The sequence below is a fragment of the Limanda limanda genome, chromosome 14, assembly GCF_963576545.1.
Source record: "Limanda limanda chromosome 14, fLimLim1.1, whole genome shotgun sequence".
NCBI classification, from domain to species: Eukaryota; Metazoa; Chordata; class Actinopteri; order Pleuronectiformes; family Pleuronectidae; genus Limanda; species Limanda limanda.
Genome location: NC_083649.1, coordinates 15,448,091 through 15,470,024, shown reverse-complemented (window position 1 = coordinate 15,470,024; position 21,934 = coordinate 15,448,091). Strand labels below are relative to the sequence as shown.

Below are 21,934 nucleotides of genomic sequence, written 5' to 3'. Positions count from 1 at the left end.
GTTCTGAATTTGTGAATTCATACGATGGCTTATACAGGATGTGTATTTGTTAAAAAAGTAAGAATGTGAATTACATTATTTCATAAACCCTTCTCTCACTGTTGTCCCTTGTGTGATCTAACCTGCAGATATTCTTCATTGACTCGTTTGCCTCAAAGCACACTATCTGAAAATGATGGTAGTAATAAACAGTAGTTGTAATACAACGACAGGTGATGATAAATTATGATATTGAGCTGTCAGCACTGTCCTGTGTCTCCCAGCAGGTGCTGCGGTCGAGATGTGAGACGGGGTCATGCCTCTGGTCAAGAGAAACATCAAGCCCCGACACCTGTGCCACGGTGCCGTGCCCGAGGGAATTGGCAGTGAGCTGGAATGTGTAACCAACAACACCCTGTCCGCCATCATCCGCCAACTCAGCAGTCTGAGTAAGATCATGGTTACTCTTATTCAGCACATGTCAATATGCCTCTTTAAAGGTTCAGTGTGTAGAGTTTAGTGACCTCTAGTGGTGAAGTTGCATGTTGCAGCTGAATAGAAGAACCTGCTCCCGGTGTAAATATAAAGTATTTAAATATAATAGGGCCCATTCTAGGGTAAAGAAAACAACAATTCGTAAAATTTAGATAAAACACGTGCAAACATCACTAGGGTTATTTTATATTCACTTTCTACCAATAGATCCCTTTCACCTAAATGTTAGACACTGGACTTCTGACCAAAGAACACTAATGGTGACCCAATATCCCAGCAACTGTTACTGCCACCACTGATATATGAAGGTATACACAATGTTTTCCAATTCATTAGCAGCGGCATCGCAATTGATAGCTCGGCAACTGATTTGACCACGTCATACTGGCGTGCATCTAACGCTGCATTAGAAGAGCTCATATTTTCCTAATCCTCGAAAGGTGATTATCAGAGAACAACAACCATACAAACCATATACATACTTTCATTATTTCATTGGTGGACCCTTAACAAGCCATGGAAAACCCTTAAAACAGAATGTGGAGGCCATATTGCTGTCTATGTTTGTTTGTGTGTGTGTGTGTGTGTGTGTGTGTGTGTGTGTGTGTGTGTGTGTGTGTGTGTGGGAGGGGGGGGGCGGGGGGTTAGTGAAGTTACAGGAGCTTAGAGCTTATACCGTAAAGCTTTTGTATTGCAGGCAGATAAGACTGAGAGTGAGTGGGCGGAGACACAACCACAGACACAGTGCAGTCTAATAACGGTTTCCCACATTAACTGGATCTGAGCTGTCCGCCGTGTGCCTGTCGTGCTGTTTTGTGCGGGACCCAGACAGTTTATGAAAGTGTATAATCCATAAGAGAATCATAATGGAACCTATAACGAGAGATTAAGTTTAATAACAAAATGCTAGGTAGAGTTGCTCAGATATGTTAGTTGCTTCTAGAAACAATTTGATTGTATCCATATTTATTTCAGCTCACTCGTCTGTTTCTCACGTGTTTGGGTGGTTATAGCTATATGATTGTATTTACCAGAATGGTAAAGAGCAACAGTCCCTTATGAAACCACATACAAATTCACTGGATCCAAATTTGTATTTGATTCTACATTAAATTGCACACAATCATAAATTAGTCCCCTTATCAGTCCCCTTAACCCAACTGATTTTTTTTTTTTATTAAGATCCAGGAATTATTCCCTGAGAAAATGGTAAAAGGTTGAAAATGCCTGTATTGCCTGCATCTGCCCCTAGATCTGCCCTCAAATTGAATGGGTTCTTCCCTAAATCCTTTCACCAAGTTCTGTGGTAATCTGTCCTGTATTCAAACAAACAGATGAAAAAATAATCTCCTTGTCAGAGGTAACAATGAGAAGAGACATTAAGAAACAGATATTGTGTTTTCCTTGTCTCTTTCTTTCTTTAACCCTAACGGCTCCTTTTCTTCCTTCATCTCCTCATCTTTGCTCCGGCTGCAGGTAAACATGCAGAAAATGTCTTTGGAGAACTTTTCAATGAAGCCAACACCTTCTACGTGCGTGCAAACTCCCTGCAGGACCGCATTGACCGCCTGGCCGTCAAAGTTACCCAGCTGGACTCCAGTGTGGAGGAGGGTCAGTTCACTGGAAATCATCCTTCTCTTTAGTTTAATATCTTACACTCTGTCATTCTGTAATTAATTTTCTCCAGCTTTGTGTTTAACTGCTGTTTCGCAGTCTCTCTCCAGGACATAAACATGAGGAAGGCGTTCAAAAGCTCTGCGGCCCAGGATCAGCAGGTTTTGTCCAAGGGCAGCACGCCGAGCTCCGTGGGCGACATGTACCACAGCAGCGACAGGCCTCCTCCGCTCAGCACCCTCACCGCCTACAGGTACTGCATGAGGTGTCAGAAGTGACCACAGGATAAGTTTCCAGTCAGTCTCATGTGTTAATTATTTCATTTTTTAAAACAGAGAGGATTCCACTGACGCCATGAAGTTCTACTCAGACCCACTGTACTTTTTTGACCTGTGGAAGGAGAAAATGCTGCAGGACACTGAGCACAAGAGGAAAGAAAGGAGGAGGCAAAGGGTGAGGGAGACTCTACCCTCTTCTTTAGTTTTATGTATGAGGTCAGGTTTTTGAATGACATTTAGCAGGATGATTTTAAAAGTATTGAACAGATTTGCCAGAAACTTGGTGGAAGGATCCGGTATGGGTCAGGGAAGAAGCAATCAAATTTTGGTCCAGATCCAGGATTTCCCTTTTTTTTTACATTTCCGTTTAGTTCTCAAAGAATAGCTCATGGATCTTAACGGGGAAAAAAACTCATGTTTAGGGGGGTGTTATTTCTGAGTGTGTTCAAATTGGTGCAGATCAAAATAAAACTCTAGATCTAGTGAATTCATAGGAGGGCTGTTGGGCCTTGGTGGAGGTATGAGCTCCAATGAGTGCCACCCCCCTGTCTAGTGTTTTTTTATTCTCATTCTCCTTTGTCCCTTCTTCCCAGGAGCAGAAGCGATGTGTGGAATGCAGCACTCTTCAGCGTGAGGTGAAGAAGGTGAGAAAGGCTCGGAACCGCCGGCAGGAGTGGAACAGGATGGCATTCGATAAAGAGCTTCGTCCGGACCACCACCATCCGCAGACCCTACGGCGAGGGGCGTCATCGGAGGGCTCCCTCTCCCCAGACGGCAGGTTGGTGCTTCTATTGTACAGAAAGTACTCATGTGTTGACTTTGTTTTATATTCAGTCAAGTTCATGGACAACGATAGACGGTTTAAATGGAAAATATAAAGAAAAGTATGTTTTTTTTTCCTATCTTTATTCAAGAGTTTGGTCTTTCAGTACGAGAGCAGGAATTATTGATTTCACATTCAATTTTATTTGTCATCACTTCACCTGACCTGGCATTCTACTGGTTGGGGAATTATGACAGACTTGTTGCACAAATAAATCCCAGCACAGGAGCAAGAGACCAAGAGCAGAGGAGAAAACCGAGAACAGACGGTTCACGTGAGTGCAGAAGCAGCATGAGGAAAAGAGCTGCAGCTGTCCGAGCAAAAAAATATCTGAGTGCAAGCTCACAATTTGAGCACAAGCAGAGGTAATCTAAGCAGAAGATGGGGCTAATGGAATGCGAGCGCAGTATGTTTTGAATGAAAGCATTATAAACTCAGAATGTAGAATCAATAACACCTGCTCTCAATCTGAAAGACCATGCACGAAAGAACCCTTGTATGATAATATAAAATATAAAAAGGATTGTCCCTATGTCTGAGTTTATGTTTTCTGCCACTCTTCAATTTTAAACATGCAACATTTACCTTGAAGATTGACCTTTAAAACTATTGTTTTACTGCAAAGTCTAAGGTTGGAGCCTCTATTCATTATGTGGTGCCATTAATGAATAGAGGCTCCACCCTTAGACTTTGCAGTAAAACAATGGTTGACACAAAAAAAACAATATCTGTGCTTCAGTTTTGATTTCGTAAAACCAGATCCACCATCTGGGTATGTGAAGGCATCAGCATGAGCTCTCCGTCTCTCATTGTTTGTCCAGGCCTGACCTCCCCGACTACCCCGTCCCTCCGCTGCCTGCCCACGCCGCTTGTAACTCTGCCAAGTCTCACGATTACGTCCCTGGGAATGCACAGCCCTCACCACCTGCGGAGCATGAATACCACAGCATTGATGTCAACTACAAGAGAGTAACCTATGCCACGCCGGAGCCGCGCTCTGCAGACCGAACCAACGGCTCAATACGTCCACCCGCAGATTACAAGTACATTTGTTTGGTTTCATTTGCATAATCAGAGGTAGAATTTAATATAACATTGCTCTTCCACTATAATCCTCTTTCTTTCCCTGCGGACCAGCTGTGCCCCTCCACCTCCTGCCTCGGGTGGCCCACCCATCCCATCGGCATCCACAGCCTTTGGTTTTCCTCTGGGTGCACTGCCGCCACATAATGGAGTTCTGCACGTAGGCCCGGGCTTCCCGCCTTCGGATCCTCGCATGCCGCCCCCCCCAGGTCCACCGCCTCTCCCTCCCCCGGCTGCACCCTCACACCTCCCGGGACACAGCAAAGGCTGCAGAGCTGAGGCTATACCGGTGAGGGATGCCAGAAGTGACCTGCTGTCCGCCATTCGCATGGGTGAGTTGGTTTTGGCATCTCAGTGGTCAGATCCTAATATTTTCTGCTGGAAGATAGTAATCAATAAAAGCTTACAAGATGTATTCTTACTTCAACATACTGTATCTGTGCCATTTTCTAGGCATCCAGCTGAAGAAAGGCCAGGAGCAGCAGGAGCAGCAGAACAAGCGGGAGCCTGTTGGGAACGACGTGGCCACCATCTTGTCCCGACGCATCGCTGTGGAGTACAGCGACTCAGAGGACGACTCTGAGCCGTACGAGAACGAGTGGTCGGACTGACACATAGGGACCTCCAGTGTCCAGTGTAAATGAATCGACAACGTGAAGCCATTTCTTTGGCTACGTCCACTGGGCTTGTGCATGGCCACTGCTGCAAGAGGAAAATGAGGATGTTAGTAAACAGTTTGCAGAAACAGATTATTTGTGTTATAAATAAATGTTTCGTTTTCTACCATCGACGAAACGTCCTTAATTATAAGTTGTGCTTTTCCTACACTGACAAGTCAAAGTGTCGTCTGTGAAAATGCCTGTTGTTTTCATGAATCGTTTTTGTGAAATCACACATTCCTTATAATGTGGTGGACCACCTGCACCCTACCTTCATTATTTGAGTGTTTGATGAATATTTTGTAATTGCTACCTCAATTTGTGAAATTGCCCTTCCCCGCAATATGGGAGCTACAAATTGTTGTTCTGCCATTAAATCATTTGTAGTGATGTGTCTTTGTAAAAGTTGTCATGCCCTTAATTTTTCTCAGTGTTGTTCAGACAATCTATTCAAATATAATTTGTTATTTTCTTAAACTCTCTTAGTCTACAACAAGCATTTTCTAGTAGTCAAGATTATAGTAAATCCTGCATGATGAGTTTGTTATTCATTTTATATGCAGAAATGCAGAAGTTTTTCAAGTATGCAGTAAAAATACTATTATCTTTCTGTTATGTATCTCTCAAATAAGTCCTAATTATTTATCACAATGGAAGCTAATCATACTCTATGAAATGCTACTCAATGACAGGGAGGACTGTGCATACAATATTTTTTTATTATAAACTTACAATTACAATAGTTGTTGGCACAAATGTATCACATGTTGTTACAAAGGTTGGCATATAGTAGGCCTAACATAATACATGTTGTAGAAAGCTACAAAAGGCAAAAGATTCAAATGGTTGTTCTGATGAAAGAATAAGTGCAGACAAAGCAGAGGTTCAAGACAGAGACTAAGTTTGAGGAAACATGTATTGTTATATACACAAAAACTACAATAACCCATTGAGTTGCCTAATGTATCTATGATTTTTTTCCTACTTTCTGTAATATTGCGAGATTTATTAATATTTTTAATATTGTCCCTGGTAATTATTCATAGACCGTGGTCGAGGTTCATGCTGCAGTGAGTCTCATTTTAAATGGAAATCAAATCAATCAGTTCCAAAAGGAAGGAAAACTTCAAGGAGCACAACACAACAACCACAAACCTCTTCCAGTCAGGTGACTTGAGGAGGCGTTAACAGATGGATAGATAGAATTCTATTTTCAAATTTGTTTTTTTTTCACAGTTTTCTTTTGAGAATTAGCTGGAATGAAGACAATAAATAATAATATGTTCCACAGTTTCCTGCTTGTTATAATATACTCACAATCAAACCTAAATACTCCTGAATACAGTTAGTAAACAGAGGTGGAGGCTCCCTTTATGTCCAGCAGGGGTCAGTAGTGCACCCGAAGACCGTGTGCAGACCGGGGGAACTAATCGTCGATTAGGAAACTGTAGAGTCTCGGCCGCCATGTTGGTTCTACTGCAATGCATAGACGCGGATCCGCTTGAGCCACAATGGTGATGTTTTCTCTTCGTGACAGTTCCGGTGGCAGCAGGTGATCCGCAGAGTGACGCTGCTCCTCCTCCTCCTCCTCCTCCTCCTCCTCCTCCTCCTCCTCGGTACACACAGTCCTGGACCACCGAACGCAAGGTGAGACATTAACGTGTAACTGTGTGTGACGTGGAGCTTTGTGGGTTTCATCATCTGGGCCAAACACCGTGTCGGTATCTGCTCATTTAGCTCAGAGTGTGTGAGGCTGACATGACGAGGATGATGATGAAGACCGCGGCTAATGTGTGCTAGCTAGTCACATGACTCATCCGCACAAATCGGCTTTACTCTCAACCTTACGTGTGAGTGGGGACAGACACGAAGCCGCTGTCTGTGTGGGAGACATGTCCCAGTCGAGGACATGACATTCAAACGTGTTGTCATCGACACTGGGGGGTGAAAACCAGCGGAGGGATGTTAAAGCCTCGGCGGAGTTAGCTTTAGCTCAGCGGGCTAACGCTGCAGCACCTGGAAGATCAGGTCACCTGACACTGTGGGTTATGGCGAACACATAAATCCATTCATCCCTCTGTGGTGTAAGCGTGTGTGTGCATTACATTAGTCTGTGGTTATTATCAGTTAAGCAGAGATGTGTCAGTTCTTGATGTGATGTGGATAATTCTGTTAAAAGCTGACAGTTTCTCATTCATTCCTTCAGGGATTAGTCAGGACACAAAGCATCAAGATGGACACCTCCAAACTTCCGAAGATCCGGGACGAGGAGCGAGAGAGCGAGTTTGGATTCGTGCATGGCGTTTCTGGACCAGGTCTGGTTTATCATTTTTACATTACATTGTTTAGTCTCGCAAGACACTGAGCCTCAGGCCGGCAGGTGTGCATGTATTCAAGTTTGACAGGAAAACACAACAGAGTCCGAAGTTTTAGCTGTAAATCCTGACGTGCCAAAGCAAAACTAACAGAGCTTCTCATAATAAATGAAAAACATGAGACAAAAATAGTGTATGGGCCTAATAAATCAAGTAACAATTCATCGCATTAATACAATAATCTGTGATCGTCATATGATCACGCACAACGGTCAGTTGCACTGACATATATTAAAGGGATTGTGACCATGACAGGACAAGAAATCTCTGGTACCACCGAAATTTATCAGATTGTTATTAACCATCATATTTTCCAAATCTAGTTTAAATCGAGTTCAAGCTTGGTGACGGTATAGAACAAATACAAAAATGACACAGGGTTAATTTCTGTGAAAGTCTCTATGTAACAAATAAAAAAATAGTTGAAATACTATTTTTTGTTTAAATCAAAGAGAAACACATGTTTATGCAATGGTTTGCATCAGTTTGCAAATCGTTTCACTGTATTAACCTGTATAATTTTTTATAAAATAGAAATTACATGTATATAATGAAATGCTTGGTGTTTATGCTTATTGTCTTAATACAAATTCTTTTTGAGCTGTCTTTTTGAATGTTGCTCAAATGCAAAAGAAAAAAATGTTAAGATAAAAGTTTATTTGAGTTTTAGCAAGTCCAACAGATTGTTTTTTTGTGTCAATTTCAAGATTTGTGTTAATTTGTTGTTTTTTTTGTTTCCAACTAGTGGTGACAGCCACTGCGATGGCGGGTGCAGCCATGTACGAGCTGGTCCGTGTGGGTCACAGTGAGCTGGTGGGAGAAATCATTCGTCTGGAGGGAGACATGGCGACGATCCAGGTCTATGAGGAGACTTGTATCCTTTCCGCTGAAGTATTATGTGTCTCTGTCGTCTCAGAACCATGTCATGAACTTCTGTAAATCCATAATACATTGAAGAGAAAAGCAGTGTGTCAAAGTGTTGGCAGTTTGTTTTTCCTGACGTTGTGCTTCAGCCGGTGTGTCTGTGGGTGACCCGGTCCTGCGAACAGGAAAACCCCTGTCTGTCGAGTTGGGACCGGGAATCATGGGCTCCATCTTTGACGGTATCCAGCGCCCACTGAAAGACATCAATGACCTCACTCAAAGCATCTACATCCCGAGAGGAGTAAACATCAGCGCTCTCAACAGAGATATCAAGTGGGAATTTTCCCCTGGCCAGAACCTTAGGGTAAGAAATATATATTTTCAGTTCAAACCTGGATGTCTCTCCTCGATCTCTTCCCACTCACTTCACATGATCTCTTCTCCAGGTTGGCAATCACATGACAGGCGGAGATATCTACGGCATGGTTTATGAAAATTCCCTGATTCGGCACAAGCTGATGATTCCACCTCGCAACAGAGGCACCGTCACCTACGTGGCTCCGCCAGGAAACTACGACATTTCTGTGAGTTTTATTTTTTTTGCTGAATCACAGCGCTCTTCTTTTCGATAACAAATTCTACAAAACTAATTTTCTAATCTGATCTTGTTGCATCACAGGATGTGGTCCTAGAGCTGGAATTTGAAAGTGTGAAGGAGAAGTTCACTATGGTGCAGGTGTGGCCAGTGCGACAAATCCGCCCGGTGACGGAGAAACTACCGGCCAATCATCCGCTGCTGACTGGTCAGAGGGTTCTGGACGCTCTCTTCCCGTGAGTCATCGTCTCAAGATATAATGATGCTCTTGTTTCCCGTTGTATATGCAGACATTAAACAACTGGCCCTCAGTTGTGGAGGCATTAAATTTAGATTTTGCTGTATAAGAAACTTTGCTGTATTTCACAATACTTTATAAATGTATCTTTGATTTAAGTCTGTTCTTGCAAAGCCATATAGTGTTTCTCTAAAGTATGATCACGGTTTCTTTTGATTTGTAAACGTTTTTTCAGATTGTAAAGATTTATTGATTTTAATTTTTTGTGTGGTGAAATCTTTACGCTGCCTAAATCTGCATGGCTCTTTGTGCTTTATAGCTGCGTGCAGGGCGGCACCACTGCTATACCTGGAGCCTTCGGATGTGGCAAGACGGTGATCTCTCAGTCCTTGTCCAAGTACTCCAACAGTGACGTCATCGTCTATGTCGGCTGCGGAGAGCGTGGAAACGAAATGTCTGAAGTGCTGCGAGATTTCCCTGAGGTTTGTGGATTTCTGCCAAATATACATACACACACACACACACACACGTGCTGTTGAGATACTTTTGAGCCTGAAACAGAATAAATAAGCGATGAGTAGGAATCATTTTATGTCTAAAGATAGAAACTGTCCATTGATATGTCCAGTGATCTTGTTCTATAATAATAAGCCGCTCTTGCCCCACAGCTTACTATGGAAGTGGATGGAAAGACTGAGAGCATCATGAAGAGAACAGCACTGGTTGCTAATACGTCTAACATGCCTGTGGCTGCCAGAGAGGCTTCTATTTATACAGGTACCGACCCTTCACATTCACAAAACATTGTTTATTTTGATTGAAAACAGAAATAAAGTCCCTTTCTTATTTATTTCTAAACAATGGGTCGTATATAACTTCCTTTGCAGGTATCACACTATCAGAGTACTTCCGAGATATGGGTTATAACGTGAGCATGATGGCTGACTCCACGTCTCGATGGGCTGAGGCTCTGAGAGAAATCTCTGGAAGATTGGCTGAGATGCCCGCTGGTAAGTTCACCAGTTACATGTTATATGTTTTATTTTTTTAACAGCTAGGACAGTTTACAGTGAAACAGTTTCAACTGCGTGTGTCGTCCTGTGCAGACAGCGGTTACCCTGCTTACCTGGGGGCCAGGCTCGCCTCCTTCTACGAGAGGGCTGGACGTGTGAAGTGTCTGGGGAATCCAGAGAGAGAAGGCAGCGTCAGCATCGTCGGAGCGTGAGTCCACTCTTTGTATAAGGATGGATAATGGATTTTTTTGTCTGTATGATATCAGTGAAATATTGGGTCTTGAAAAAAAGTCTTTGATTCCAAGATCTCATTTAATTAATTTAGCATTTTTCCTGTGAAACTTTTTCATGTGAATAAGCAACGTAAGCAGCACAGCAAGATAAACTCCGACAATAAAGGTAAATGATAAATTATCAGGCTGACTCTTTCTTTTATATGTTGACCTCTTAGTGTGTCGCCCCCTGGTGGAGACTTCTCAGATCCTGTCACTTCAGCCACATTGGGAATTGTTCAGGTATGTAATTCTCCCTTCAGTGGTTGTTTCGTCCCTGCACATCACTCTGAGGTAGCGTCAGTATTTGTTGTTTCCTTCTCTGCAGGTTTTCTGGGGCTTGGACAAAAAGCTGGCCCAGAGAAAACACTTCCCCTCTGTAAACTGGCTGATTAGCTACAGCAAGTACACACGAGCTCTGGATGAATACTACGACAAACATTTCCCTGAGTTCGTCGCTCTCCGTACAAAATCCAAAGAGATTCTACAGGAGGAGGAGGACCTTGCTGAAATCGTGCAGCTCGTGGGAAAGGTTCGGCAGATTATGATTAAATAACAAATTTAGGAAAAAAGATTCATGCAAATTTAGTTAATGCAAAAAAAGACTTATCTAGGAGATGCTGCCGGCACTGTTCAATATATATAAATAACATATATGGTCCCAGATCTGTTTCACTTCATTAAAGTTTCCCCGATGAAAGTTAGATGCTCAAAATGTTTTTAACACGGACATTCTCTATCCTCTAACAAAACAGCCAAACTGTTAATGTAATTTCTTCAAATTTTTAAGACAGTTAATCTCTTCAACCAGTGAAGACATGTCTGTCAAAGTTGTAGATTCATTATTTTATTATATTTATTCATTATGTTAAATTATTTTTACAATTTAAATTGTTGGCATGCTGTCCTGGTAAATCAACGGTGCTGAAAGTATTAATGCGACTGATCTTCTTGTAATTGTTCACAGGCCTCCCTTGCTGAGAGTGACAAGATCACTCTGGAAGTTGCTAAGCTCATCAAAGACGACTTTCTGCAGCAGAATGGTTATACCCCCTACGACAGGTGAAAAACATATATCATTTACAATGTATGAGCTGGCTCTTCCACCTTTGTATTCTTTTCAAAATAACAATCCAATCTAACGGGTGTAGATGTAAGTTCCCAGGGATGACAAAGTTTACTACACAGCTTACAAATGATCAACTTCTTCGCAAGTGAATGGGAGACATCTAACTATCCTTCCTTTACATCCTAAGCTGTGAGCTTCACACATTTTTCTGTCAATACACAGGTTCTGCCCCTTCTACAAAACTGTGGGCATCCTCTCGAACACGATCGCCTTCTACGACCTGGCGCGACACGCGGTGGAGACCACGGCACAGAGCGACAACAAAATCACGTGGGCCATGATCAGGGAGCACATGGGAGAGATTCTTTACAGGATCAGCTCCATGAAGTTTAAGGTACATGACTGTGCCTTGTTTTTACGGAGATGACCACATTTGTTTTTTTGTTTTTTTTTCGTCCTACTTTTCATCACCCATGATAAATAACCTAATCTCTGTGTATGTTCACTGGATTCTTTAGGACCCTGTGAAGGATGGCGAAGCCAAAATCAAAGCAGAGTACGCTCAGCTGCTGGAAGACATGCAGAACGCCTTCCGGACGCTGGAGGAATGAGTTTCTCACGTCTTCTCCCCTCTCCCACATACTTAAACCCCAGTGCAGTGTAACAAAGTGCAGTTTCAACGGCCCGTGTTCTGAGTGTCTACAAACCTTTGTCTACCTTGGTGTTTACGTCCCCTTAAACATTCCATGATCCGGACAAATTCGTTTTGTTGATCTTTGCTTCATAAACACAGCACTGGAATCCCCTCAGAGCCCAAACAATATTACAATTGAAGAGCACTTATCGATCACTACTCCATCTCGAGGTGGTTAAAATCAGTGGGCCCCCATCAGGCGCTGCACTTGCACTTAATTACAAGCTGCAACAAAGAGTGGAAACGGCTGTTGTTCTTCCCCCAGATTTAACGTGATAAAAAGCTATATTTACGAATGGAACCATGCACACGGGTAAAGGGACGGATGCACTGAGTGATATCGGGGCATTAAAACCATTCTTTCTTCTCTTACCTCCTTAGTGTGATATTGATGTTGTGGAATATATACTTGATATGATGTAAAAAATGTGAATGGATGAATCTGTTAGAGTTGTGTTGTAACAGATGTCTGACTATTATATTCCTGGTACATTGCTGTTGTGTGAAATAAATGTAAAGAAATGACTGATTTCTGTTGCGTCCTGATTTTTTCATGTGCAGAGAAGCGGTATTCAGTTTTTATTTTCGACAATCTGTTTCCTTTACCTTTTAAACAGATGAACATTTATATGAGAATCAACCCTCATGAACACAGATATGTGAGAAAGGACTTTCACCTCTAAGTGGCGCACATGTTCAAGAAAAGAGCCTATTAACTAACATACTGATATTTAGCTTTATTTTTTAAGGGAATACATGACCTCTGTGTCTGCACTGTCAAATTAAATTACATTAAATTTTAAAAATAAAATAAATACAAAAATAATTGTATATATCAAAAAATTTAAATAAAGAAATCGTGACTCAAAATCACAGTGCCTGCTCGTGGCAACAGGAAATGTCTTGTTTTTTGCATGTCTTACACTTGGATGTATTCCCCCTCATCCACTGAATGCAAATATGTCAAACTGTGTCCGTTGGGTCTCAAGACATTGATATTGTAGGCATAAGATTACTGTGACTTTTCGTCAAAGGCCATATTAGTGGCGTGGCGTCAAAGTTCAAAAGTGGATAACATGATTTGTTTTCATGGAGGTTTAAGATGAAAACAGCTGCTCTGTAGAGACACAGTCTGTTGCGTTTCCTCTTCAGTCTTTATTTGTTGCACACACAGCATCTTTGCAGTTTGCTGATGTGTAATGTCCATCCTGCAGTTGGCTCAGTCTGTTGTCTACGACTCGCGGCATTAATTCTTCCAAAATAGATTAGAGCCTGTATCTCGGGTTCCGGGCTCCATCAAGACTAATGGAAGTATAACCCTCAGGAGCAAGAGCATCGTTTCTCTGCATTGATTCAATCCATCCAGACTCACACACTGGTGCAGACACCATTCTAAGAATATATATATACCAATATATACCAGTTTATAGCTTATAATGCACCTCTTATTCTTCAATTTGTAATGACTGATGGGCAGTGTGAGTGTGTGTGTGTGTGTGTGTGTGTGTGTGTGTGTGAGTGTGTGTGTGTGTGTGTGTGTGTGTGTGTGTGTGTGTGTGTGTGTGTGTGTGTGTGTGTGTGCGTGTGAAAAGTGATAATCATAACATTTGACTTCAAACACAGACTCAACTCAAATTTTGGAGCTAGCGAACTCACATTGTCCACTTCAAAGAAGATAATGTGTTAGTTTAATAACTCTAACCTGTAGTCTATAAAAGTTGCTATTGGTCACCCTCTCTCAGATATTGTCGTATAGATGACTCCTGCAACTGCAGCATCAGTTTTATGACTACTTTCTGAAATTCACTATTTTCCTATAGTTCACTGAGCTGTCAGCTCCTATAAGGTTTTCAATTGGTTCTCACCACTATCTGATCTCAATTTCTTTAATCTCCTGCTTCTACCAACAAAGATTGAATAATTGAGTTTTTATCAACTGGATTCAAGGTCCTGAGTCAACAAACAAGCTATGCAAGTGTTCCTGGGTAAGAATCTGAAGTTCTCATAAAACTGAGCTCCGAGAGAAAAGGAGAACTTTCGTCCTGCAATCACTTCTCAGATATACTCATAGAATGCAGTGGCTGTAATGTATAGAAACACAGACTCACAATAGGAGCATTCGTGTTTGCTTTGAGTCACAAACAAGCACACACACACAGACTTACACTGATTTCCTGGAGACTTACTCTAACCTTAACCATGGTTATTACTTGCCGAACACTTACCCTAAACTTGTCTCCCCCAAAGAAATACAAGTCCCCATAATGTGAGTGTGTAAACAGATGCAAGTCCCCACAATATGAGAACACACACACACACACACACACACACACACACACACACACACACACACACACACACACACACACACACACACACACACACACACACACACACACACACACACACACACACACACGCACACACACACACCCTTCTGGAGTTTTCTGTGTGAGAAGTAAGGTCAGGTTGCCTGTGGGAGGAAATATGATCCCAGAGGGTGGGGCCGCCGTTGGATCATCACTCTCTCCCTCATCTATGAGAGCCTGTCATGTTTCTCATACGCACCCTTGTCCAGCTCAGTGTGGATTATCGGTGCCCATGCAGCTTTAGAACACCTCAACACAGCCCCTCAGCTGTGGGAGGAGGTAGGAAAGACTCTCTGGCTTCCTCCGCCTGGTGAAGGAGCACCTAGATTTACCAAGCCTGCCAGAATTAAAGCCTAAACTGGTAATTGATTCAAGCTGTAAAGCAGAGGAAGGCTAAATTTACTTGAGAACAGCTTCTGAATTTTTCAAAGAAATGTGAGGACGGTCTAGTCGTCCACCGGCCGATGCAACACAATATCAAACCGCTTGTCAGGAGGAATCCAACTGGCCTTCAGCTGGGACACTTCCACCGGGGGGATCCAAGAAAAGAAAACCATCCCGCTGCAGCAGCACCAGAGCAAGAAAGCTGCCAATGTTCCTTTTTCAACACAAATGACTGAAGAGAAACCAAGGAGCTGTTTTCATTGGTGACAAGGGCTCATCTTCTTGATATATCTTTTTTTTTATAAGGTAAGTCAACAAAGGAATGGTTTATCCTGGTTAAATGGAGTTGTATTTTGCTTTTAGAATATTTAAATAGAATTTATGAAGTGATTGTGGCTAATAATGATGATTATACAGCTTGTTAAAAGTCATGTAAAAGCCGTTTGAAGAAAGAAACTAAAACAAACAGATAAAAGATGACTGGAATTATATTTTCCCTCAATTTATATATTTCTCTCCCTTTACTCCTGAATAGATAATGGTCAGGATCTGCACAAGAACCCAACTAACCAGACTAAAATAATAATAACCCACACTGACAATAACTCAAGTTCATCTCTGAGTGTTCAGGACCTGGGTTTGCTGGCCCAGAAAATTTGTCCCTGTGGACACGGTGGCCTTGTTTCAACAAATTACAAATTGAACCTCTTGGGATGTCACTTTTCTGATTATAGAAATTACTTATATTGTTATACATTACGGCTGCAGGTTAAGTCCAGTCCATGTTTATACTGTAATGATTTTCTGTGGTTTGACAAATGTCAAATAAAATGGTTTGCTTTTAATTGATTAGTGGTCTGCTGCCTATTCAGATGTAAAGTTGACCTATATCTATAATTACGATAATTGCTACTATATATATGTGGATATGTATGTATACATACTGTTTTTCGAAGTTAGAGATCGTGTGTGTGTGTTTTTTTGTGTTATAGATTATGGCAGTACATTCCATAGATATGTTCCCTGCACTAATAGTTCGTTGTAATGGTGTAGGTCATTCGTTTATCGCTCCAGAGAACGAAGTTGCCCTGTGAACATCGGGAAGCCATAATGAAATGGGAGAAGTTAAAGCCTCCGGAGCCAGATGATCCCATGTGCTGCTGCGAGTGTGATATCTACCAGTATGGATGCTGCTGTGACTGTGAAGATCTGGACGAGGCCTTTAACAGGTTAGAAGAAGTATGACCTTTAGTGAGACGTGTGACCTTTACTGAGTCACAGATGGGTAACAAGATGATTTAAAGATGTCAAATACAATTTAGATGCAATTCTCAATATCATATTTTAGCCATAATTGTTCCAAAAGCTAAAAAAAGTACATAAATCCATGTAAATAACCATGGTGATTATGACAGATGAGTGACAGCATCAGTTGCAGCAGGTCAGTTTACAGCACGGTGGTTGACCATGGGAGAATTTTTGTGAACAAGCTCAGCTCAAGTTTCCTTTGGGATAATGGGGGTCACATAACTCTAGCTTGGTTATTTTGGGCATCAAGGGCTGAAAGGTTTTGGAATCCCTGCGTTAGTACAATACACTTCAGGCCAATGAAGAAATGTCCCAGGTCCCCAGATCCTTCTGAGACTTGATGACACCATGTTGCGATGTATTTAATCACAAATGCATTTGATTTCATCCATTTATTTATCTTTTTACAGTTTATTTAAAAGCAAACACATGTGAAATCACACCAAAGCACAATATTAAAAATGACAGGGTCTGACCCTTCAAATAAGAAAACAACATATGTGATTTTTCCTCATATCTTCTTATTAGTTTGATCAATGAAAGTGTATTAGCATCATTCCTAATTAGTGTTTGTATCTCTGCCTGAATGTGTGAGCTGCAGGTGGCTGAAACACAAACCCCCTCACGGCGGATGTCACTCTCTTGTTCTCGGAGCTCTGATTGACAACCTGGAGATCTCCATGATCCCGGCCCTGGTGCTGCTGCCTCTGCTGCTCCGAGCCGCAGCGCTGCACTACCTGCTGGGCATCATCATCCTGACAGCCCTGCCCGGCCTGGTCCTCTGGTACTACTACGCCACGCACCGCAAGAGGAGACGCACCCTCTTCTTCCTCACTCTGGCGCTGTTCTCTCTGGCCTACATGTATTACCTCTTCATCACAGAGATCCTACCGCGTGGGGACATCAGCCACCTGCAGCTGTGCACTGTGACTGCTGGGATGATCCTCACCATCGGATCTCTCATTCACACCAAGAGAGGCCCAGGGTTTCACAGCACCTCCTGTCACAGCCAGAGTGAGGAGGTTAACAAGGACTCTACACATCTAAATGGATCCAGCCAATCAGGGGTCTACTCCACCTCTCCTCCTGCCCTGACAGAAAAGTGGAGCAGATGCTGTGTGTGCAAAACAATGCGACCCCCGCGGGCCGGACACTGTCGAACCTGTGGATCCTGCGTCAAGCGTCTGGACCACCACTGTGTCTGGTGGGTTGGATTTGATATTATAACATAATTATGCTTCTTTGAATTCTACATTAACACCTCATCATGAAAGGGAATATTGAATTATGATAGATTAGATAACTGCCCTGTAATTACACAACAACATGCATGTCTTCAGCAAAGACTCCTACTGCTCCCACTGGTTTCCTCAGGGCCGTGCTCAGACAGTTAGGGGAGCGGGTGCTCAAGTGAAAAAGTCTTTACATTCAAAGATTTTTTTTAAAAGGAAACTGCTCCCAGCAATAATGTCTTGAAATGTAAACTTGAACTAGAAAGCTGTTAAACTTGGGTCTGTCTCATGCAGGCCGACCAGGAAGACAGGGTATCTATTTGTTTGTGAGCTTTATCAGACACTTTCCTGAAATGCACACTGCCAAGAACATTAAAGATGATGAAGTCAGTTTTATAAATCTCTTTATACCTCATGCACAGTCTCCGAATTGTTTCATTGTCTGCAATAGACTTACAACCTAAAAGACAAAAGAATAAAATGTATATATGATGTTAATCTTCCTGTTTATTATTCACATGTACTATATAGATAGAAACTCCAGAACCAACCATGATTTACTGTGAGTATCCTGAATCTATTACCACCAAACTAGAATAACCCACATGATAATCTGACCAGGAAATATTCAAAAGTCTTTCAAATGTAAACTTCAAATACTACCTCAACTGAGTTATTTTAAATACAGCAGGTATATGGAACCAACATATCCAGGTCAGCTTGGGTCTCACAGATCTTTGTCTTGTGGGTCTGTGTTGTGTTTGTGTGTTTGTGTGTTTGTGTTGCAGGATAAACAGCTGTGTCGGACAGGCAAACCACCGCAGTTTCCTGCTGACCCTCTTGGTGTTCGTGCTGACCTCTCTGTATGGGATCAGTTTGGTGCTTTGCAGCATCTGTCCTCGGCAGTATGTCATGACGGCTCTCTTCTACTGCCCCGGTGTCTACAGCCAGTCCAGGTACAGCACTCTATATATCATAAATACACGTTTATATATCATATCTTCTGTCTCATCCCAACAACTAAATCAGAAGTTCACATTGAAAAATGTCACCATATTAAAATAAACACAAAAATTGACTTTACTTTTTACTATTATATAATAGGTATGATCAATTAACCCTTTGCAATGAATATTAGTAGAAGTTGTAAGGACATATATTCTACTGCCTCATCTTTGATATATTGATTTTTTTAGAGTCATCAGTATTTGATTGTGGGAAACAGTTAAAAGAGGATTCTATTTGAACATTGTTGACTAATTATTTAAATGTTGTCCATCTTTTGTGACAATTTAATTTAAAACAAGTCAGAGCCTTTGGAACAGCTGTCTAAAGATAAAAGTAACTCAAACCATACAAGTAAAGTAACGTCCACTTAAGTCAAGTAACTTTTATAAACTTTTTTTTTTTCATTATTAACTCATCTTTTCTCCCTCTCTTTTATAACGTGATTTTCCCATGAAAATGGGCCAATGGTTTATTTGTGACAAGAAAAACTTTTTTCTTAAAACAAAATACTTGCATTTCAAACGTTTTATTGTTGTAATGTTGCACCCATCGTTTCTCTGTTTTCACAGCTCAGCCCTTTGCTTCACGTGTGCGTGGTACAGCAGCATTGTAACAGGTGGATTGCTTTACCTGCTCCTGGTGCAGGTTCTAAATATCAGCTTCAACGTGACGGAGCGGGAGGCTCAGCTGGCTCTGAGGAACAAAACGGGCCAGAGCCGCCTGTGGGGACTCGTCATCCACACAGGAGAGTATTCTCGGGGCTTCTGTCAGAACTGGGTTGAGTTCCTCAGCATGACAGATGCCTCAGTGTCTCCTCGCTCCAGCCTCACTGACTTGGTCTAGTTTCTCTTTATACTTTATCATGATCACAGACTGTTAATGCAGCCTGTCTGAAGAATTTCATCTCCAGTATTTCCTTGGATTTATCAGCTGATGACTTCCAATGCTCACTGCATTCCACCCTATTTAATGTCATACATGACAAACTGTCTTTAACTCTGAAATAAGTTGCAGGGGAATATTCAAGTGTTGATAAGTGTTAACTGTTTTTAAAAATACACACTGTGTGTTGAATTGTCTCTTTATGAAATGAAGCTGCAGGCACTGCCATGTTATTCGACAATATTTCTGCCCTGCACAAATTGAACATATCATCTGCTGTCTGACTGATTTCTACATATTTTTGACAACTTGTCTGTATGAAAATGAAATAGTAAATAATACAAAAATATTGTAGTAAATGAGGTGTGACTCTGTAAGGTTCAAATCGAAGAAGAACAACACGCAGCTCTGATCGTTTCATGTCAGGAAAAACAACTGCTGGATGGAAGGAGAAATAATATTAAAATTCACAAACATCTACGATAGGAAGATCTATGGCATATTTACCATCTTTATTCAAGTGAGTGGTTTTTAAGTTTTTGAGGAGGACTGAAAAAAAACTCCCATAAATGTCACTCAGTGGAGTCGCTGGGTAGACTTACTTGTCACTCCCACATGGTTGCAGGAAGTAGAGTCATAACTCCCTAGAGGGGTTTCGGTCATATTTACTGTACGACTGATACGATCTGCTTTTATTTACTTCATTTTTCTCTGCGCTCCCTTAATCTAATGGTGTTTGTCCATCGCTCTCTTATCGTTTGAGTGGTTCTCCTATTGCACTGCCCAGACCTCCAAATTAGAAGACGTGCAGGAGCTGCTTATATAAATAAGCAACTGCAGATACTATTTATTTATAAAAGGATGAATGCAATTGCCTGTTGTAATGTGTAATATTAACATTTCTGATACAATAATATTGCAAACTAAACACTACTCACCTACAGTGTCTCCCTGCGCCCACTGTCCATTGTCTTCCATTATTAACTATCTTAATGCACATCTTGCAGAGAGCAATCGATCAAACTGTTTAAATCAATACATTTCCTCCATTTAAAATCACTCAACTCAAAGGTTTACATGGCGTCTCCGCTCCAGAGTTCAGTCGGTAGGAGCGGTCTCTCCCCTGGTGCCGCCCTCAGGACAATCAGTGCATTCCACCTTGCAGTGCTCTCTGGATGTAAAGTTGTTGTAAAGAGGTCATATGATCTCTGTAATTAGTGTTGTATGACTTCACTATACACTCATTGAGATGCAGCTTAATGACAACATTGTGCTGTATAACAAAACAAACTGGGTATAGTAGTTTATCCTCTTTTAACCCCATTCATTATAACTCAGTGAGTCATAGCGCCTCATCTGTGCTACACAAATAAAGTTCTATATATCAAGCATTACTATTACTTTTTATCTGTTCATGTGTGATACATTTAGTGCCACAGATACAGTTGTTGGTTTATGGGATTGGTCACATGTGAAAATCTGAGAATGCAAGTCTTCACTCTCTTCTTAAATATATAATAGAGATTTAATAGAGATAAAACGTGTTCAGTTCTAATTATCATTCCCCAGCCAAACGTCACTGTAACATCTGGTTAGTTTTTAGAAGTAAGTGGCAGGGCCTAAAGACGATGGTGACATCAGGTTTTTCTGCAATGCTTTGGTTTACAACAACACAAAGCACCAACCACTGGTCACACTGCAATGACATGTGGTTTGATCACATATCAGATTACTAAGGAGTCTCACATTGAGTTGAATATTTTCTCTTTTCCGAAACGTTTATCCGGGATCATCTTGAAAACTATGGAATCAACACTGAATCTGCTGTTGATGCCTCTGTGGCTCTCTTGGCTTTTACCTGGCATTTCCGATGATCATCAACCTGCCACTTCACACATGGCTCAAGAGTTAACACATCCATGATCTGTCCTCTAGCGCCACCCTCAGGCCAACATATAATCCTGACAGCAACACAAATCTCATTGGCTTCACCAGCAGATTCAGCAAATTGAACTACAAACTCTCTATCTATTGTGCAACCCTGAGACTACACTTCTTTTATGGCTTTACTGGTAGAGCTGTAAGGATATATTATTAAATGCTATATGTGTCTCATGTCATATTTGTATGTGTTCATTTGTGCATGTGCGTGTGTGAGTGTGAGTCATGTGCTATTGCTGTGGGCGATGGGCCGTTAACAAAATATTCAGTCCAATTTTCGCTGTGAGGATTTACAGTTATATCATCAATATATTTGGTGTTGGTCGGTGTATAAGGAAGATTACACAAAAGCAACTGAGCGGATGTCCAGGAAACTTGGTGGAAGGATGTGATATGGATCAGGGAGAACCCTATTCAACATTTTCGGTTTTTCCAGGAACTAATTCATGGATCATGATTAAAAGTACAGGCATATTCAGGAAACTGATATCTATGAGTGTGTGAAATTTGGTGCAGTTTAATTAAATTTTAAGGGGACTGTTGGGTATGCGCTCTACAGAGATTTGGATATTGTCGGATAGTGGCTGTTGAATAATTTAAGTCGTTCTTTGTTTATTGTTAGCTCTACTATTTAGAAAAATTGTCCCAAGCACATTGTGTACTTCAGAAAAAGTTAGAAAATAAAAGTTCAGAACAAATTGTCATATTTATTGTTAGTAAGTGACTACTGACAGGACATGGGCCCTTTATGTGGCCAAT

At 41.5% G+C, this 21,934-nt stretch overlaps 3 protein-coding genes across 3 annotated transcripts; all 3 read left to right on the top strand.

The window, feature by feature from the left end:
* The first annotated feature begins 295 nt into the window (after positions 1-295).
* Positions 296-4,883, top strand: LOC133018943 (actin-binding protein WASF3-like). The gene is made up of 8 exons (XM_061085284.1): positions 296-428; positions 1,951-2,085; positions 2,188-2,341; positions 2,424-2,541; positions 2,960-3,144; positions 4,011-4,232; positions 4,327-4,604; positions 4,726-4,883. The coding sequence occupies exons 1-8, from the start codon at positions 296-298 to the stop codon at positions 4,881-4,883; spliced, it is 1,383 nt and encodes a 460-aa protein (XP_060941267.1).
* Positions 4,884-6,522: 1,639 nt separating this feature from the next.
* Positions 6,523-12,577, top strand: LOC133018942 (V-type proton ATPase catalytic subunit A). Its single transcript, XM_061085283.1, has 15 exons — positions 6,523-6,578; positions 7,138-7,246; positions 8,052-8,180; positions 8,320-8,534; positions 8,617-8,754; positions 8,850-9,001; positions 9,323-9,485; positions 9,672-9,780; positions 9,891-10,013; positions 10,110-10,224; positions 10,468-10,531; positions 10,617-10,820; positions 11,256-11,350; positions 11,580-11,751; positions 11,876-12,577. The coding sequence occupies exons 2-15, from the start codon at positions 7,165-7,167 to the stop codon at positions 11,966-11,968; spliced, it is 1,854 nt and encodes a 617-aa protein (XP_060941266.1). The 5' UTR covers positions 6,523-6,578; positions 7,138-7,164; the 3' UTR covers positions 11,969-12,577.
* Positions 12,578-15,914: 3,337 nt separating this feature from the next.
* Positions 15,915-19,195, top strand: LOC133019716 (palmitoyltransferase ZDHHC23-A-like). The gene is made up of 4 exons (XM_061086274.1): positions 15,915-16,033; positions 16,714-17,316; positions 18,133-18,300; positions 18,922-19,195. The coding sequence occupies exons 1-4, from the start codon at positions 15,915-15,917 to the stop codon at positions 19,193-19,195; spliced, it is 1,164 nt and encodes a 387-aa protein (XP_060942257.1).
* Positions 19,196-21,934: the final 2,739 nt, after the last annotated feature.